This window comes from Papio anubis, chromosome 4 (assembly GCF_008728515.1).
Source record: "Papio anubis isolate 15944 chromosome 4, Panubis1.0, whole genome shotgun sequence".
Taxonomy (NCBI): domain Eukaryota; kingdom Metazoa; phylum Chordata; class Mammalia; order Primates; family Cercopithecidae; genus Papio; species Papio anubis.
The window spans coordinates 179983394-180003045 of record NC_044979.1 but is presented as its reverse complement, the minus strand read 5'-3'; the positions used below and the strand labels follow the sequence as shown (position 1 = coordinate 180003045).

Here is a 19652-nt window from a genome sequence, read left to right as displayed (position 1 = left end):
CTTCTAGCGGTGGGCAGTGAATAAATGAGTAAAGGAAGAAATGAATGCATGAAATAATTCCATACAGGGCTGAGTGCCGGGGAAAAATGGGTTCAGGAGATAGTAATGGGGGTGCCAGTGGGTGGTCTGGGGGGGCCTCTGTGAGGAGACAGTGTGGCCATGGAGAGAGGGAGGATGCTGCTGCAGAAACCGGTATGTCCAGGGAAGGCAGGAATCCTGCACTCTGGGTATTGGGCCATGGGTGCAGGAAAACTGGTCAGATCATGAGGACCCAAGAACTAAGCATCAAAATCCCATGATAAGGGGTCTGGGGTTTGGGTTTAGGAGTTGGATGGAAAAAGAATCAGTGAACCTGAAGACACACCAGTAGAAATTATCCTGTCTCGAAGAGGAGAAAGAATGAAGAAAAATGAAAAGACGTATGAGACAGTACTGAACTGTCTAACAAACTAGAAATTTCAACCTCAGAAAGAGAAGAGAGTGATGCTGAACCATAAATAAGTTTTGAAAAAAATAATGGCCCAAGGCACCAAATATAATTTAAAAAATAACAACTTACAGACCCAAGAATCTCAGAAACCTGTAGGAGGACCAGTACAAAGAAAGCCATATCCAAGCATCAAATAGTAAAAGTGATGGAAACCAAAAACCAAAAAACATTGAAGACAGTGGGAAGAAAAGGCACTTTTCATACAAGGTACAAGGTTCTTGAAAGGATGAGAAAATCCTTCACTTCTCAGCAAAAACAGTGGAGGCCAGAAGACAAGGGAGCAACTTCTTTAAAATTCTGAGAGAAAATTTGCCAACCCAGAATTCTATACCTATGAAAAAAATCCTTCAAAACATGTTGAGGTAAAAACCTGTTCAGAAGAGCAAAAGCTGGGAGAAATCCTCTCCTGCAGATGCGCGCTGCAGGCAACGTGCACGGATGTGCTTTAGGTTGACTAGGACGAGGCCAGGTGCACCCTGACCTGCAGGAAGGAGTAGGGGGCAGGCAGCGTGCAGGATGTGCTTTGGGTTGACTAGGACGAGGCCAGGTGCACCCTGACCTGCAGGAGGGAGGTAGAGGGCGAGGCAACGTGCGGATGTGCTTTAAGGTTGACTAGGACGAGGCCAGGTGCACCCTGACCTGCTTGGGAAGGTAGGGGGCAGGCAACGTGCACGGATGTGCTTTAGGTTGACTAGGACGAGGCCAGGTGCACCCTGACCTGCAGGAAGGAGTAGGGGGGCAGGCAACGTGCACGGATGTGCTTTAGGTTGACTAGGACGAGGCCAGGTGCACCCTGACCTGCAGGAAGGAGTAGGGGGGCAGGCAACGTGCACAGATGTGCTTTAGGTTGACTAGGACGAGGCCAGGTGCACCCTGACCTGCAGGAAGGAGGAGTAGGGGGCAGGCAACGTGCACAGATGTGCTTTAGGTTGACTAGGATGAGGCCAGGTGCACCCTGACCTGCAGGAAGGAGTAGAGGGCATGGGGGAAGGTAAAGAAGCAGGTAAATATCAAAGATGCATCTTTGTTCTTCTGTAATCGACTTGTAAGACAGCTAAACTTTAAAATGAGTTACTTGGTGACTAGGTCACATAGGAACATGTGATCACCGTGGCTGCCCCAATTCTCTTGGTTTTTAAGTGTGATAATGAACTATAGCAGTGAAAGGAGTTGCTTGTGACAGGACTGAACTTGTGGCCTCACCCGGCTTTTCCCTAGGCCTTAAGGTCACTCCCACCACATGGCCACCGATCAGCTCTGGATCCGTAGACTTGTAAGTTCTGTCCACAGCTCTGAGACTCCACTTGGTCTTCAGCCTGGGAGGGGATTTCATTAACGTGGTGTCTGAGTTGTCCAAAGGCTCTGTGGCAGGAATCACCTGTATCCACCACCAGCAGGCACAGGAGGACCCACACAGGAGCAGAGGGTGCCCCTGGGAGCTGCCTGGGATGGAGGGAGCAGCTCTGCCCTGAGAGACGGCTCATCCCCTACCATGTGACACCACCGTAGAATAAAGCGCTGTGGCCAATCCGTCAAGAGAACAGAGCTGGAGTGTGAGGAGGAACGTGCCATCCACAGTCCTGCCCGCTGCTTCCCAAGTGCGGGGGCATCCTGGAATTTCACCCCAGCTCCTCACTTTCCCCACGCTGCTTCTGCAGGGGTAAGACTGATCAGACCCTCAGCGTGGGAGAGGAACCAGACATGAGTAGCTCAGGCCCCCTCCGTGATGGGTCCTCCTGGGCTCTGTCTGCAGAGGAGGTGGCCTGTGGCCACTAGTGCTTCTCGTGTGAAGTGGGCACTTCTGAGGTGTGGTGTCAGGAAGCCCACTGCGGTCACACGCCTGAGCCATGCTCTGCAGAAGCCAACGTGGCCGATGTTTTCATCTATCTTCTCCGTCCCAGCTGGTTCAGGACTTCAGGATGAGTCACGTATTGAACCCTGAGCCCAATATAATTTGGCACAGTGGTAACGACCACGGATTCCAGAGTGAAACTAAGCAGTCCAGATCCCTGCGTCTCTGCAGTGGCGCGGACACGCATCCATCATGCAAATGATCTAGGACTTGCATGATCTGTAAAGTGGGGTATCGGCCACCCCAAATGCTGGCAAAGATGAATGAGATAACCCCGTAAGATGCCAATCACAGCCTGGCACAGCGCTAGATCTCTGTGCATTATTGTTCCCCCAATAATCATCGTTATTGTTCCACAATATAAAGCCCAGTAGCTTGGCTCTCGTTACTCGGGAAGACCCTGATGATGACTGAACTTCTCAGTCGAAACGGGGCCCCTGGTGCAGTGAGTGTGACTGTGCTTGTGTGAGTTCCAGATGGCATTTACAATGGGGGGGACCTTGAACATCCATGAAGTGGGCCCCTAGTCTCACTGACAGCCCTTCACCAGCCACCCCCGGCTCTGTTTCCAGGAAACACACAGTCTGCTGAATGATAGGGCACCTCCAGCTGAGCTAAGTAACCTCAACAGGAAAACACAGAAAGATCAACCGGAGAGGGCAGAGGAGGAGAAACCACCGACGAGGAAGATGCCAGGGGGCTTGTTGCCAGGATGCCGGTGGCCTGGGTATAAAGGCCACCCAAGGAAGCAGGCTCCAGACCAGCCCTGTCCTCTGTGCCCCCCACCTGTCCACACCCCATCATGTGCCACACCAGCTGCTCTTCAGGCTTCCCGATGGCCTGCCCTGGCTCCCCATGCTGCGTCCCCAGCACCTGCTACCCACCCCAGGGCTGTGGGACCTCCTGCTGCTGCTCAGCCCCCTGTGTGATTCTGCTGTGCCGGCCCCTGTGTGGGGTGTCCACCTGCTGCCAGCCGGCCTGCTGTGTGCCCAGCCCCTGTCAGGTGGCCTGCTGTGTGTCTGTGAGCTGCAAGCCTGTTTTGTGTGTGGCTTCCTTCTGCCCAACCTCCAGGTGCTGCCAGCCCTCCTGCCCCACCCTGGTCTATAGACTGGTCACCTGCAGCACCCCCACCTGCTGCTGAGTGGCCTCCTATGACCCTTGTAGGTGTGAGGTCAGAAGCCAGCAGGCAGTCCCCACATCCTCTCACAGCAGACTTTCGTCACCTGACCAGACCACCTGCCTCCTTTGCAGCACGGTCACTAGATCCTGACCAGTGAGTCCATGTGCCTTTCTACAGTTTCCCCAGGTTCTCAGCCTGGGTCATCCACAGGGCCCTCTGCACTGTCTGACGCTGGGTCTCTTGCAAATATCTCATCAATACCAGGCGCTGAGTGCTCACCTGAGTCTGTGTGATGCCTTCTCCTCAGCATCTTTGCCACACTCTTTCCTCAGGAGGTTTCTTCCCCAGCATTCTGGAAAGTTCCTTCCCTGCAGAGAAGGCGCAGGTACCAGGTGACTGTTAGGCCTGGTGAGGAACCTCTCAACAGCACCCTCTCGGGCTAGAGGGCCGCGCTCCTGAGCTTGGCCTGATGCGAACCCCCAACCCCAGTCACATCAGGCTTCCTTTTGTCCCACTTTGTTCCTTAAATTTATGAGGTCAGTTCTTACTCTCTTCTGGGTGAGATTGAGGACAAATCACTAATTTTGTAGTTTGATCCATTTTAGGTAAAATAGGCCTTCTGCTTATTAGCTGGTATGTGCAACCTACTCTTGTCAAGAAATTAAAATATTAAACTGAATTTAAATCGATAGCTACTCCTTCATCCAACTGGATGGGAAAGAGGTTTGCGGTGTTGATAAACAAAAAATCAAGCTTTTAAGGAATTAAAGTGAGCTTTACTCAGAAGTTTTACTGAGGACTATAGAAGAGTAAGGTTTCTAGCCCGGGGGCAGCTCTGTCAGAGGCGCCCTGTTTCAGCTCACAGTTCATATGCAGGTGGTGGGAGGTCAGCACGTGCAGATCACATCAAACTGGCTCAGAAGCTGCATCGAAGCAGAATCCCATCCAGGTTTGGGGGTAGGAGCACATCTGGTTATAGACCGCGGAGGCGTCATCACTCGCCCTGTAAGACATTATCTTGTGTGCAGGAAAAGGCAAGGACTAGCATCGTTTATCTTTTAAAGAATGTGGTGACTCAGGCAAGAGACATCAGGGGCCATGTGCTCTGTCTTGTTTTGTCTCAAAACCATCTCTGGAGAGCTGAGATGTGAGACACTGGGGCTTTGTGAAGTTTTGCTGGCAAGAAAAGCCAGTACACAAGGCTTCTTACGTTTGCTACTTGGTCTCACGAATTCCCACTTTTGGTCATAAATCAACTGCCTGGTTGCATTTATAAGACCAGCGTTTATCATCCCATGTGGCTAGGAAGGTTCTTTCCTAGGAAGATCAATAGTCTACAGTTGTAGTTGTAAGGAATGAGCGCTGGGCCAAGCATTTATTTTTGCATATTTATTGGAAAACACGCTTCAAATCGCATCTATTTTTAAATTAGCATGATCAGTGTTTTTTTCCTAATGTGATGTTTTCCTGCACCTAACATGACACCTTCATAGGACAATTACAAGGATACTGCAATCATTCATAACAGCACATATTTAATTATGTCAAAGTGAGTTACAGGTCGGAAAAAAATATGATAACCATTTAACAAAACCAGAACATACGTTTATATGTTTTTTCAGTAACTGTATTCTTTAATTTTATAAATTTTTGTATCCATACTTACTAGAGTCTTCTCCATGAAAAGAGCTGATCACAAATGTTTTTAGAGAAGAATTCGGAACCATAACTGTGGATGACAAAAACTTGGAATAGCCATGGTGAAAAGTTGATGGAAGTTTCCAACTGACAAGGAAATTTAGCATTTTAAGATAATAACCAGAATCATACTGACAGTGTCACATCAGGACTATAAGACTTTTAAATTTCATATAATCTTTAGAATACTCACATTAATAACATTTCCATACAAACATAAACTTTAGAAAATATTTAACATAATCGAAATTATGACACTTTAGATTTTTTATGAATTTATATAATTTTTGAAACATTTATATCAACAACATTCTCATAAATGTAACTGAAAAAAGATCTAGTATAACTTATTATTTTACAATATTTTCCATACAATTTACCAAATAAGTCCTGGAGAAACCTGTCAAAGATGTAAAAAGTTTTAAAACATTTGATCAAAACAGAATTACAGGTCATTTTAAAATCATAGATATTCATTTAACCACAGTGATAATCAAAAGTCCTCAAAAGCAATATAGAAAGTGACATGGAACAATTCAGATATATCAAGAAAAACCAAGTTACAGAATCAAGTGATACTGGAGGAAAAATGCTGCTTTTCTAAACTTTCAGGATAAATATTTCAGTGTCAGGCCACATAGCAGAGTTAGAATTGCAGGAAAAAGTTATAGGAGCTGATAAAAAGTTGAAGGAGAGAATTATCATCCCAGGTCTTCTCAAGAAAAGAAAAAGCTGAAGGTAATGACGTATGACCTGAAAATCACATGCAGCAAGGTACAGCAGAAGCTGGATTTCTGAGGCATACATCTAAGAAGTTTTAAAAAGAAACCGATTTCAGAATTAAAAACCAAAACCTCTTGCAATTTTATTAACAGCAAATCAATACTTTAAGAAAACCTTGTTGCTCTAACATAGGGGATCAAGATTTTTAGTTGTATATTAGTATATGTTTTAATATCAATGCTCAATCTGTAGAAAGACTATTATAAATAATTTCATTTTAACTATAGCCAACCTAATCATATACAAAATTCCTTTCATAAATTCTCTTTTCAAGAGCTTTATCGTGACTTACACAGACCAGTTAGAACATGCCCAGATTTTCTGCTTTGTCCTAGTCTTCCTTATTCTTAAATAACCAGTCATTTTACTTAAGGATAAAAATTCACTATATAAGATTTTCTCATACAAAATTATTCTCTTTTCTTGCTAATCTTCCTTACCAAAAACACATCTTCATATCCATAACTTTCTTCACATTTCTTTCTCCTACTTACTGGTTACTTTCTATCTTGTTTCATGTTTCCTTCCTAAATCCATATTTTGAAACAACTTTTAAATAACCTTTGAATTTGGCAAATTATTCTTTTTCTCAATAAGGAACACCATTTTTATGCCTTTCTTATAATTTTTTCTTATTAAAGCACATCTTATTTTTGGCAGTTTTTATACATATAATTATATATACTAATTAAAATTTTGAGTTCCTAGTAATCTTAAACTTTATTGAAAACCTAGGAAACAAGAAATTTTAAATTTTCTGTCACATAACAGTGTTTAACATATAAGAACAACTTTATCATTTTTAGAAACATGTTTTCTTATGATGTAAATTTTAAAATTGAAAATGACTCAGGCATGTAATGCGTATCTACTATTTAATTTAACATAATTTTTAGATTTCAAATTACACAAAGTTTATAGATGTTTATCTCATTTACATTTGCCTAATTTATTTTTAACAATTGTGAAAACTGACACATTAGACAACCTTAGTCATTGTTTCAAGTTATTTCCTTGTTAATCATTTTTATAGCCTGTGAATATATGGTTTCACCTAAATAAGAAACTTAAATGTATGGGGATTTTGTTGATAACTCAGAAGATACAGTTGTTTTCATTAAACCAACAATATTAAATTAGTCTTACTTATAAAACATGACACAAAAATCATTCTGTTTTTGGCTGGGTTTATAGTCTTCTAAACTTTATGTTAAACTCTGACATCTTAAAATATTTATTAGAGACAAATGTAAAACTGTCTGACGAGTAAATCCAGGCAAAAACGTATGCTGACAATTTTGAAGATATTTTAATTTTTACTTTAGTTACTTTAAAATCATCTTATTTATTAAAGATTTACTTAGGTCATGTGAACTTGGAAAATAGACTTGATAATTTATGAGTGCTCATTTATTGAAAAGTCAATTTGATATCATGTAGACACAACATATAACATAATAATACATGTACATATACATAAACACATCCAAACAAACACACAAATAAAGATCTTATCCCTTTCATTTTAGAATTTTAGTCATGAACTAGTAATATGCATTGGTTTATAAAGAATGGTTGGATCCAAATTATATTTCTGACAAAACTGAGACCTATTTACATGGCTAAACTTTGTTTGCCCAATAGATAATCTAATTAAGTTTGTGGGTCAAAATTTTGGATAAAGCGATTTCCCTGGCAGTTTGATTTTTTAAACTTCTTTTATTCTTTCTTTCAGTTTCAAATGAGTTTAGGGTTAACTTTTCAATATTTATATTTCAGCTAGAACTGGCTGAATTGTATAAGAAAAAGTCTACAGGCAGCCTTGAATTAGTAATACCATAAGAAGTGAATTTTTTCTCAACACCAGTAGAAAAGTCAACAGATTCAAAGTAGGCAGAAAAAAAAAATAGAGAACTCAGAGGAGTCTACCTGGGGGACCATCAGGGAGTGTCACCCTGTTTTCCCCCCAAGCATCTGCACAGATTCTGGCCTCAAACTTGGGTGTGTCAGACCCAAGCCATGGTTGTCCCCTCTTCAGAGAACTCCGTCCACCTCTGGGGATCTCTGTGGCTTGTCCCTTGGCCTGTAGGAGGTCACAGGCCCCGGGCACTTCCCTCAGAACTCCTTTCCCAGCTTCTAGCCCCATTTCCCTGGACTCTCCACCCTTGTTGGGGGCTGGAGCTGGAGGGCACGTTGACATCTGGGGGCTGCTGTGACAGAGCCCCACGCCAGCCACGTGACATGGCAGAAGCTCACGTCTCACGGTTCCGGAGGACTGAAGTCCGAGGTGAAGGCATTAGTGGGGCTGGTTCCTTCTGCAGTGGTGAAGGAGAGTCTGTCCCAGTCTGGGGGATGACTCTGTCCTGTTTTCTGGGCCTGTTGCCTTCTTTGGCGTCCTTGGCTTGCAGGGGCACTGCCCAATTTCTGCCTCCATCATCGCATGGCGTTCTCCCTGTGCCCATTTGTGTGCAATTTTTGCCTTTTTATGAAAACAGAAGTGGTATTGGCTCAGGGTCCCCCCTGATGACTTCACTTCAACTTGACTACATCTGCAAAGATCCTGTTTCCACGTAAGGTCATGTTTACAGTATGAGGGATTAGCATTAGCATCCAACATATACCCATATACCTTTTCTTTCTTTTTTTTTTTTGGAGAGGGTCTTGCTTGGTCACCCAGGCTGGAGTGCAGTGGTGCAATCACAGCTCACTGCAGCCTTGACCTCCCAGGCTCAAGCCGTCTTCCCACCAAAGTAGCTGGGACTGTAAGTGCACACCACCATGTTCAGCTAAATTTTAATATTTTTAAAAATTTTTTGTAGAGATGGGGTCTCCCAGTGTTGCCTGGGCTGCTCTCGAACTCCCGAGCTCAAGTGATCCTCCCTCCTCGGCCTCCCACAGTGCTGGGATGACAGGTATACACCACTGTGTCTGGACCAACATGTCTTTTTTTAAGGGGACAAGGGGACACTATTCAGCCCAGGAAAGGGGTCGGCGCAAAGCCGTGAGAGCAGCACTGGCTCCTCTGTGTGTCCGTGGGCTGTGGTTCCTTAGGAAGGAAGAGTTCACTGAGAATCCGCGTGGCTGGGTCTCTTCAGTACACAGCCCGAGCCCGCTGCACACACAGCAAGGCCCGGCCCTGGGCCTGAGGGTGGCCCAGCTCCCATCCAGGCATTGAGGCTATTGCAGAAGGAGGGAGGCCTGCGTGGGGGATGCCTGGGCTAATTCCAGGAATGGGAAGCCTGGCCCCAAAAACCAAGGGCTGCCCTGATAGAGCCAGCTTGGTCCCTGGGGCATGAGTGTGGGTCACACAGGAGAAAGGGTGTGGGCGTGTCCTGGGTGTGAGTGGGATTTGCCTGGAGGGGGTGCTGTCCTCCGTAGAAGGAGGCTGTTGGCACACGTGGGTACCGGGGGAGCCTTTTGGGAACCAAGAAATCAGCTAAGAGGAGCACTGGCCAGTGTACCCCTCCCGCTGAGAGGCCCATATCTAGAAACTTCTGTTACCAGGATGCCCTGTGTTGACAAGCATGTGAGGTCCAAGAGGACTCCTTAGAGGGCCCCCCTCCACAGACCGCTGCTCGTCACTCCTCCCAGGCCAGCAGCCTCGCACAGGGGCTGTGCTCTCACCCTTACAACTGGGCAAGGGCGCCTGCAGGCTGGAGGGTCCCTGATCACACCCTGACGAGCATGCGCTGGCCATGTCCTCGCCTTACAGACACCCTCCCCCTGTCCCCAGGGGCTGTCCAGCAGGCGGTGGAGGGGCTTTGTGGTTTCCTGTGGTTTCACGGGATGCCTTTGAAGGCAGCAACCGCCCCTGACTCAGTGGGTCCTGCATCTCGCTCACAGCCGGGAGGGGCACTCAGAGCTGTCGCTGCGCTGTGAATACCTTCACGCAGGTTCACAAGGGAGGGGGCCCGGCCGCTGCCGTCCTACTCTGTCCTTTGCATCTGACACGGCAGCTTGACCGTGTGGGCTCAGACAGCTGCATGGACACACGGCCACCAGCAGACCTGCGTGTCAGCTGCCACACAGAGCACAGGGGCCCAGGTGTCACAAGCTGTGCCCCGCTGGGGCTGTCCCTGGCTTTCCCCTCAGGAGCCGTCGGGAGGCTCAGAGGCTCTCGTGCCCTGGAGGCCATGGCCCTGGGTGCGTCTGCCCGCTGGCTGCACAGCGGCTCAGCCTCAGCAATGTTGGTGCCTGCTGTGCCGACTCCCCTGTACCTTAGACTCCCCTGTACCTTTGGTTAATGGTGAGGTGGAAGTGTCTCCCCATCTTTTTTAACTCTTTGTGCTCTGAAGGGTCTATGAAGGCCTTTGTCCACTTATGTATGGGGATGACCATATTTTTCTTAATATTTGAATAGCAAGTAATGGACACGGGTGGAATAAACTTGCAAACTGAGAGATCTGTGAGTCACTGCAGGTTTAAATTCAGCTACTTTCTGGTTAAAGGTTCCATTAGGGTTTTTGTTCTGTCGCCTCTTCCCTGGGCCCTTCCAGCCTCCTGAGGAGGTGCTGACCTGGCTGGTCTCACTGGTGCCCTTTCCAGTCTGGCGCCCTTTCCAGCCTCCTGAGGAGGTGCTGACCTGGCTGGTCTCACTGGCGTCACTTTCCAGTGCTAGGGGTCCACTGAGACTATAGCCTTATCCTCTTCCACTGTCCTAAGGGTTCGTAGATAAGGTGTCTTTTTGCTCTGTGTCTCCTCACCCAGGCCTTAAACCCTGAGTAGGATGAGTGATGTCCAAGTGACCCCAGAACCCCTCTTGGGGCCCACGGAATTGATAGTGCTTCAGAGCACACAGGGTGGCCCTCAGGCTCTCGGGGCAGCCCTCTGTGTGGGCACCTTCTCCACGGCCCACACACCAGGAGGCCAGCATGGTGCCTGGGGCTCTCAGGTCCCAACTGAACGGGGTTTCTTCTGCCCGACTCAGCTTTAGCTTGGACTGGCAGGGGACAGGTGTGGGCAGGTGGCACAAAGCTCACCAGAGGCCGAGCCCGCTCAGCTCTGCTCCCCTCCCTGGCTCAGTTGGAAGCTTGTCCCCTGTGGGCAGGGCGTGGCTTCCCCTGTGGGCAGGGCGTGGCTTCGGCTGCAGGAAGGGTGTGGAGATGATCACATCTGCTTTCAAATCCTGCTGTCTCTCTCGGGTGTTTCATCTCGGAATGAGAGACATTGTCCTGTCTGCCTTCAACAGGACAGTGGTCCCACACCCCAAATTTGGAGTAGGCAAAGGGGCTCAGGGGAAGAGCAGAAAGTGCACACCAGCCCGTATTTCCTGACTCAAGAATTTATTGATTAGAGCAATTCTTTGTCACATTGGGTGCAAACAGCACATTTGGAGAAGGGGGTTCTAGAAGGCCACAGTCCACCTGTTGAGGGATTTGTGGGTTGTCTCTTCCCAGAGAGGGAGGAGGGAAGTGTGATGTGCTCAAAATCCCCTTCAGGCAGCAACTATGTGGCTACTGATGGAGCTGGTGCATTCTGAGGACTCCAGGGGCTCCTGAGACTGGAGAATCCTGCTTGGCGGCAAAGACATAGTCAGTAGATGAGCGAGGACTGAGCACTCAGCAGCTGGACTCCTGGCCTGAGCAGAGGGCTCAGCAGGCCGGGCGGGAGCACACAGGGCGGCAGAGGAGGGACACACAGGAGGCTGGGCGGCAGCAGCTGGGCTGGCAGGAGGAGGCGGGCGCACAGCAGGAGGAGACGGGCACGCAGCAGGCGGACCTGCACACGGGGCGGCAGAGGAGGGACACGGAGGAGGAGGGCCTGCAGCAGGAGGTGGTACAGCAAGTTGGTTGGCAGCTAGACTGCTGGCAGCATGAAGTGGAAGCCCCAGAGCACACAGGCAGACAGCAGACGGACTTGCAGCAGACAGGCATGCAGCAGGCCTGCTGGCATGGGGAGGAGGTGCAGCAAGCTGGCTGGCAGCTAGACTGCTGGCAGCATGAAGAGGAATCCTCAGAGCAGGTGGGCACACAGCAGACAGGCTTGCAGCAGACGGGCACACAGCAGGCCTGCTGGCAGGAAGAAGAGGCACAGCAAGCTGGCTGGCAACTAGATTGCTGGCAGCATGAAGAAGCAGCCCCATAGCAGACGGGCACACAGCAGATGGGTTTGCAGCAGACAGGCTTGCAGCAGATGGACACACAGCAGGATTGCTGGCAGGGGGAGGAGGTGCAGCAAGCCGGCTGGCAGCTAGACTGCTGGCAGCACGAGGGTGTGCAGGAGCTGGTGCAGCCTGATTGGCAGGGGCTGGGCTCACAGGCCGCCTGGCAGCAGGGGCTGGACACACAGCTCACTGGGGTGCAGACCAGGGTCAGGCAGGAGGCCGGGGTGTAGCAGCTGGGGGCACAACAAGGGGGCTCGCAGCAGCTCTCTGGGCAGTCGTCCACCTGCCAGGAGTCGGTGCAGGTGCTGGAGCAGACGGACATGGTGGACGCGGCCATGCTGGGGTGGGAGGAGGTGAGCTGGGGGAGGTGTGAGGGAGTGAGTGTGGGAGTGAGTGAGTGAGTGAGCTGCTCAGGGCTGTGGGGCTTTTAAATCCCTCCCTGGCGTGTGTTGTCCTGACAGGAGGCTCCAGAAGCTTCTCTTCCTTGTTGGTGTTTAGAGCTGGTGGCTGGAGATGCGTCATTCGTGCTGGTTTATCTCTTTGTTTTCCCTCATTAAACTTGTGTGTATGTTGCAGGGCTCTGTTTCTTCATCAGTTTTTATTTTGGCCCCAGAAATGTGGTGGAAAATATTTCCAGAAAGCTTTCGTTCAGTTGAGGTTTTAGAGATGAATGTTTCTCCAAAAGGAGCAATTCTGGTTCCACCCATCCTGTTTCTGGACTGATTAGATATATTTTATTACTTTTAGCATATTCAAACATAAACATGGAGAAAAATGTGCACTTCATATGAAATAAAAATGGCACTGAGGATAAGAGGAAGCTGGCCAAGCATGGTGACTCATGCCTGTAATCCCAGCACTTTGGGAAGCTGAGGTGAGTGGATCGCAAGGTAGGAGTTTGAGACCAGCCTGGCCAGCATGGTGAAACCCCGTCTCTACTGAAAATACAAAAAATTAGCCAAACATAGTGGAATGTGCCTGTAGTCCCAGTTACTCAGGAGGCTGAGGCAGGAGAATTGCTTGAACCCAGCAGGCGGAGGTTGCAGTGTGCTGAGATCGCACCATTGCACTCCAGCCTGGGTGACAGAGCGAGACTCTTTCTCAAAAAAAAAAAAAAAAAAAAAAGGAAGCTAAGTGGCCCTCCCTTCAATCACTCACACCTTGTAAGGAGAATGCTCAGTGATTCAGAGATTCAGTATCTGGTGGATCCACACTTTATCTTTGTCTCTTTAGCTCTTCCATGCCATCCTTAGAGTCCTCTCTTTGTTTTATTTGAAGCTGCACTCTGTATTCTTTCAATTTTCATTTTGCCTTGGTGAAAGATCAAGTGCTTTTTCATATATGGTGATTTTAGGACACACATTTTAAGATTCCTTGCTTGTCTGAAAATATGTCAACTTTATCCTCACATTTGTAATGATAGTTTAGCTGGGTATAAAATTCTGGTTTTAAATTACTTTTCCTCAAAATGGTGAACAAATGTCACCATTTCTTTGTGATGTCCAGTGCTGCTGATGACAGTCTGATGCTGGTCATTTGTCATTTTTTCGTTTGTCTCTCTCTTTCCTTAACTCTCTGGGAGCTTTTGGGTTTCTTTTTATTATTCTAAAATGTCACATTTTTGTTTCTAGGCTTATGCATTATTTTACTTTCTGTGGTTCGACCTTATTGAGCCTTTCAATATAAAGACTCATCTCAGAAGTGTTTTTCCATTTTTAATAATAATTTCATCTTTCCTGGTCTCTCTTTTTATGACTTTTTATTTTCATCTAGTGATGAAAGAAATATGTTACCCATTCACTCTGATGATGTTATTTTGAGTTTTTAAATGTTTTTTCCTTGTTTCATTGGACATCAGATAAAGCCTACCCATTGGTGGCAGTTCTTTCAGCTTTCTGAATAAAAGACTATTTTATTCCAGTGCATTAGTGTCCTGCTCCAATTTACTCTCTAACCTGTTTCTGTTTGTCTTTTCTACAAATATATGAAAGACCCTACTGAGCCTCTCTTTATTGTTAATAATTTTGATTTCTTTTTCTTTAATAACTCATTAAATATCCTTTCAGTGATTATTAGTATGGACGTGTGAGAACTGTGTGCTTAATCCACTTTCTGGGACTGAAGGACTTGGTGCTGCTTTCAGGAGATGATAGGAAAGCCAGGAAGTCTAGGGTGACATCGTATTAGTGGGTGCACTACAGACACACACAGTGCACATGTGGTCTTTTTATGTCAGCCACAACATGAGGTGCAAGTTTGGAGCCCTGCACTCATTGGAGACATGACTTTTTGGATTATGGAACTTTCCACTGGGGGCCAGCAGGGCAGCTTCTGTGGACAGTCAAACGATCAAACCATTTCTTTTTTTTTTTTTTTTTTGAGACAGAGTCTTGCTCTGTCACCCCAGCTGGAGTACAGTGGCGCTATCTCAGCTCACTGCCAGCTCCGCCTCCCGGGTTCAAGCCATTCTCCTGCCTCAGCCTCCCGAGTAGCTGGGACTATAGGCGCCCGCCACCACGCCTGGCTAGTTTTTTGTATTTTTTAGTAGAGACGGGGTTTCACCGTGTTAGCCAGGATGGTCTCGATCTCCTGACCTAGTGATCCGCCCATCTCGGCCTCCCAAAGTGCTGGGATTACAGGCTTGAGCCACCACACCTGGCTTTTTGCATTTTTAGTAGAGACAGGGTTTCGCCATGTTAGCCAGGATGGTCTCCATCTCCTGACCTCGTGATCACGCCTGGGATTACAGGCGTGAGCCACCACGCCTGGCCCAAACCATTTCTTAAATCAAGCAGACACTCTGGGCGATCTGAGTGAGCTGAGTGGCAGGGATTAAATGGCCCTGGTTGGAGGAGGGAGGTGCCAGGAGGGTACGTGAGTCTGCAGGGCAGGGTGGCCCACAGCTGGGTCTTCTGCAAGTGACACACATTTGGATTCTTCTTTTCTAAAATGTAGTCTTTTGTTTTATTTGACTCCCTTTTGTCGTGGCTGGCTGCCCAGCACAATGCTGGAGACGCGATGACAGCAGCCCGCTGGTCTTGTTTCCAAAGTTAACAGAAGTGCCTCCCTCCGCACTAAGCCAATGTTTGCTAGTTTGTAGCACAGCCTTGGTCTCCTGCATGCAGTGTTTTCCTACTTTAGTTTATTTTGAATTTTGCCTCAGGCTTTTAAGGAAGGAATGAGTTTGTTCGTGTGTGTGTGTGTGTGTGTGTGTGTGTGTGTGTGTGTGTATTAATCTACTGAGAGTTCCAGTGGCTTTTCTGCTTCTATTTTATGAGTATAATGATACCCTTTGTAACTTGAGCTATCTAAGATAAACATTGCTTGATAATGGCTTATTATCCCTTTTTCCCCAGCTTTATTGAGATATCATCGACAAACAAGAATTATATAAATTCAAGGTGTACAGCATGACGTCTTGATCACACATTGTGTGATGATTACCAAGGTCAAGCTAATTAATATGTCCATCACCCCACATAGTTACCTTTATTTTGTGATGAGACATTTAAAATGGACTCCTAGAAGATTTCAGTGTTACTATGTTGCATTCTGTGTTACAGTCAACTGTCCTCGTGCTGCACACGAGGTTTCCGGAACTGACTCATCCTGCACAGCTGAAGCTGTATCCTGCCATCAACATGTCCCCACTCCCTGCACCCCCAGCCCCTCGAACCCCCACTCTACTCTCTGCTTTGGTGAACTTGGCTTTTTTAGATTCCACATATAAGTGAGGTCTGCAGTATTTGTCTTTCTGTGGCCTGGGTCACTTCACCTAGCATAGTGTCTGCAGGTTCATCCGTGTTGCCACAGATGACAGGATCTCCCTCCTTTCTGTGGCTGAGTCGTATTCCGTCGTGCATATACACCACATTGTCTTTATCCACTCATCTGTTGATGGGCACTTAGGTTGCTTCCATATCTTGGCTGTTGTGAATAGTGCTGCAGTTAGCATGGCAGTGCAGGTATCTGAGATCTGGCTTTAATTTGTCTTGTATAAATACACAGAAGTGGGATTGCTCATCACATGGTAGTTCCATTTTTAATTTTTTGAGGAACTTCTGTACTACTTCCCATAATGGCTATACATAACGGCTTAGTTTGTTAATGTAGGCTCATAGAATCTCTTATATTATTTTTTTAAACGACATTGGTCTACAGTCCTATCTTTCTCACTGTTGCTCCTGATTTTGGCATCAGGGTGTCACCAGTCATACTAGAGGAATCCAGAGGACCTCTGGCTTCTTCTGATCTCTGGAATATTTCAAGTATCACAGAAAAGTCTTTATATTGAAGACTAATGGTATACACCTTTGAAACATCTGAGTCTGCCTTCTGAAGAATGACCTTTTTCAATACCACTTCCATATTTTCCTGGATATCATTGTATTAAATTTTTTGTTTTGTTACTCAGTGTAGGTAATTTATATTTTTTAGAACACAGTACATTTCATTTATATTTCCAAATTTTAGGATAAATATACCCATACTATTTTCTTATACTGAAAAAGGAAAATCTGAATCTGTGAGCATACTTCTTTTTCCTTCTTTCGGGTTTGCTTATTTTTATTAGACTATTTTATTTAGATTTTCATTGATGGACATCTGTGGATTTTTGTGGAAGTTTGGAAAGAGGGGGTCATGTTTCTTCTTGTTGGGGATTGCTTAGTAAAAGTTTCAGAAAGCATCGTGGGTGGTAAACTATCCAGATCCCTGTTGTTTAAGAACAGCCTTCCCACTGACACCTGCCACAGCAGAGTCTACGTGCAGAATTTCTTCCCTCCACCTTGGTAGAGGCTGGGCTACCAATGGGTGTCATATTTGCATAACTTTGATCTTCTTGTGAAGCCTTTCCTTTGTCTAGAACCTGGCACTATTGTCTCCTTCTTGTACTTCATTCATTTCACCAGACCCCTCCCCCAACACTGTCATCAGCTGTGTTCATCCCCTCGGTCCCATCTTCCTTTAGTTCAAGGAACTTTTATTTCCATATGGGTTTGATGATTTTCTTCCATTCTTGGATTTTCTCCCCACTGTGATCCTGGTGAGGATCACAGACCCTGGGTCTCCTGGGTTCTTCCCACTCAGATCTCAGGCTCTTCTTGGCTTTATCTCTGTCCTTCTGCATTGGGTTTGGGTCAATCTTTGCCTGAAATGGGGTCACTGTATCAGCAATTCTGCTTTCAGGGTCTATTATGCAGACCATCATTGAGTTTCATGTGTGTTTAGAGTGTCACACTTTCAGTCTCCTGGAACTTGGGGTGCTTTCTTTCCTCCTCTTTCTCCTCCTTTTTGGTAGCACCCTGTTCTTGTTTCATGTAGTGACAGCCTCTTTGTTTCCTCGCATCTGCATCATCGTTTGTTCCGACTTTGCTTCTCTGTCATGCTGTGATTTCCTCACATGTCTGAGGACTCTTAGTTGTTGTTCACATTTTTAAGTGAGGGTCGAGATTGTTTGGCATTCATTGCTGAAAGGTTTTCTGCACATAGATACACATATTTTGCACCCAGAGCTGATGCTGGGGCTCTGATGAGGGGGGCCTTGTTCATCGCTGATTGGACATGGGGGCTCCAGTTTATCTTGGCATCCAGAGCTTCCTGGGGTGTGGCCTCTTCCTCTCCAGCTTGGGACCTAGGCTGGGAGTCTCCTGGGCCAGCCCCACCCTTCCTGGTTCTCCTGCTGGTTGCAGGGCAAGGAATGGCTCTTCTTCAGAACTCGACCTCTCAGTTAAAGACGACTGAGTGCCCACAGTCATCCTCATATATGGTTCCTTTGCTAGGGTCTCCGGGAAAACTCATTTGTCTTCAGAGTCCTTCTCCTGCCTTTCTTTCTGTTGGATTTAAAGTCAATAGAACCTGATCTTTTTGTCTTGCCTTTCCCAGAAAATCTTTACTGACCTGGTCTGTGGATGGCATGCCTCCGTTTTCTATCACTGCTCTGGCACCATTCATTTTTATTTGGATGAACGGGAGGTGGAGGCATTGGCCAGTGGCCATCCCAAACGGAGGGCTGAGGCTATTTGTTTTTAACACATTGACCGAGAGAAAATTCACAAGCCATGGAGTTCACCCACTGCAGGTGCACGGTCCATTGGTTTTTAGTAAATTCCCAGGGTTTCTCAGCCATCACCAATACGTAATTTTATAACATTCCCACTCCAAAAACCACACCCATAAGCAGTCTCCTCTCATGAGCCCCTCCCCCAGCCTTGGTCACCCACTTATCTACTTTCTTTCTCTGTAGATTTGCCTGTTCTGAGTCTTTCATACAAATAGAATCCCACTACATGTGGCCTCTCGCTGAGCATCATGCTTTCAAGGCTCATGCATGTTGTAGCCTGTGTCAGTATTTGATCCGTTTTCATGGCTGAATAATATTCCGCATGGGAATGGGCTGCGTTTTGCTTGTGTGGATGGGCTGTGTTTTGCTTGTCCATTCATCCTCTGATGGGCATTTGGGCTCTTTCCACTTCTTGGCTACTGTCAGTGGTGCTGTGTACATGGGTACACAAATCTGTGTGTGAATGTTTGTTTCATTCCTCTGAGGTAGATGCCTAGAACTAGACTGACAGGGTCACAGGGTCACACAGTGAGTGACATTTTGAGGATCTGTTTTCCAAGGTGCTTTCTCTGGGGGTTGAAGCTCTGATGAGGCAGGAGAACACTGAATGGAGACCCAGAGCAGGGGTCAGAGCTGAGACCCCCCACAGCTCTGGTCACCAGGAGGTGTCCTCCCTGGGGATGGCCAGACAGGCTGGGTCCTTTTGGTGCCTCGGACAAGGGCAGGTGGGGGACAATGACAAATGTGGAGGAGGTCAGAGAGCCAGCCCTGGGCCCTCCTCCTGGCTCTCTGTTCTCACCTGAGGCCATCAGTGGGCACAGTGAGGTGGGGCTCAGACACGTATGTGTGGGGAGCTCCTCCCCAGGATGGCCCTGGAGCCCTAGGATGAAGTCTTGGCCCCACCAGCTACCTGGAGAACCAGGGCGGGAAGCAAACATCTCTGTCCCTGGAGGCCTTCATTTGTCCTTTCATGGGGACCTGGCTTTGCTTCCAAGGAGGTGGACAAGGCTGTGTCAGTTTGGCCTCCGGCCCGGGGAATGGCTGCTGCTGGGTGGTCTGTCCTGGGTGGTCTGCCTCGAGGGGAGTGAGGGAGGTGGCTGTGCTGACCACAGTGAGCTTTGTTGGGCAGGACTCCGGGAGGTCCCAGTGCTGGGGCTGGAGGCCTCTGGCATTGACATGCAAGGGTCATTTTCTGGAGCCGGACCTGGTCTCTCGAATGCACACAGCGACCCGGTGGAAAGAGTGTGGCGGCTCGTACCACTTGCCCAATGTGGCATCTGGGACGGAGGGTGGCAGGCAGAGCTAAGGGCTATTTGGGAGAGAGCTGGGAGGTTGGGGATGTGGGGACAGGGTCCTTGGGGTCAGAGTCCAGGACCACAGGATCAGGAGGGAGCCAGGACCCTGAATCTCTAGGCGAGGCCGCATGGGGCAGAGGGGCCGCAGGCTTGGTTAGTGGGTGCCATGGTCCCTGCCCATCTGTGCTCTCGCCAACGATGCCTGAGCAATGGGTATTCAAGAACCCCATGAAGAACCCCAGGCTTCTGG

At 47.5% G+C, this 19652-nt stretch overlaps 2 protein-coding genes across 2 annotated transcripts; one reads left to right on the top strand and one right to left on the bottom strand.

The window, feature by feature from the left end:
• Window positions 1-1420: 1420 nt before the first annotated feature.
• Window positions 1421-6720, top strand: LOC101023464 (keratin-associated protein 12-4). The gene has a single exon (XM_021935428.2). It carries the CDS (start codon window positions 3145-3147, stop codon window positions 3481-3483), a length of 339 nt encoding a protein of 112 aa, XP_021791120.1. The 5' UTR covers window positions 1421-3144; the 3' UTR covers window positions 3484-6720.
• Window positions 6721-11208: 4488 nt separating this feature from the next.
• Window positions 11209-12406, bottom strand: LOC101022048 (keratin-associated protein 10-1). The gene has a single exon (XM_017956391.3). It carries the CDS (start codon window positions 12381-12383, stop codon window positions 11535-11537), a length of 849 nt encoding a protein of 282 aa, XP_017811880.1. The 5' UTR covers window positions 12384-12406; the 3' UTR covers window positions 11209-11534.
• Window positions 12407-19652: the final 7246 nt, after the last annotated feature.

Excerpts from the sequence above, each read along its gene's own strand:
- LOC101023464 (XM_021935428.2), top strand. The coding sequence starts at position 3,145 with ATGTGCCACACCAGCTGCTCTTCAGGCTTCCCGATGGCCTGCCCTGGC.
- LOC101022048 (XM_017956391.3), bottom strand. The coding sequence starts at position 12,383 with ATGGCCGCGTCCACCATGTCCGTCTGCTCCAGCACCTGCACCGACTCC.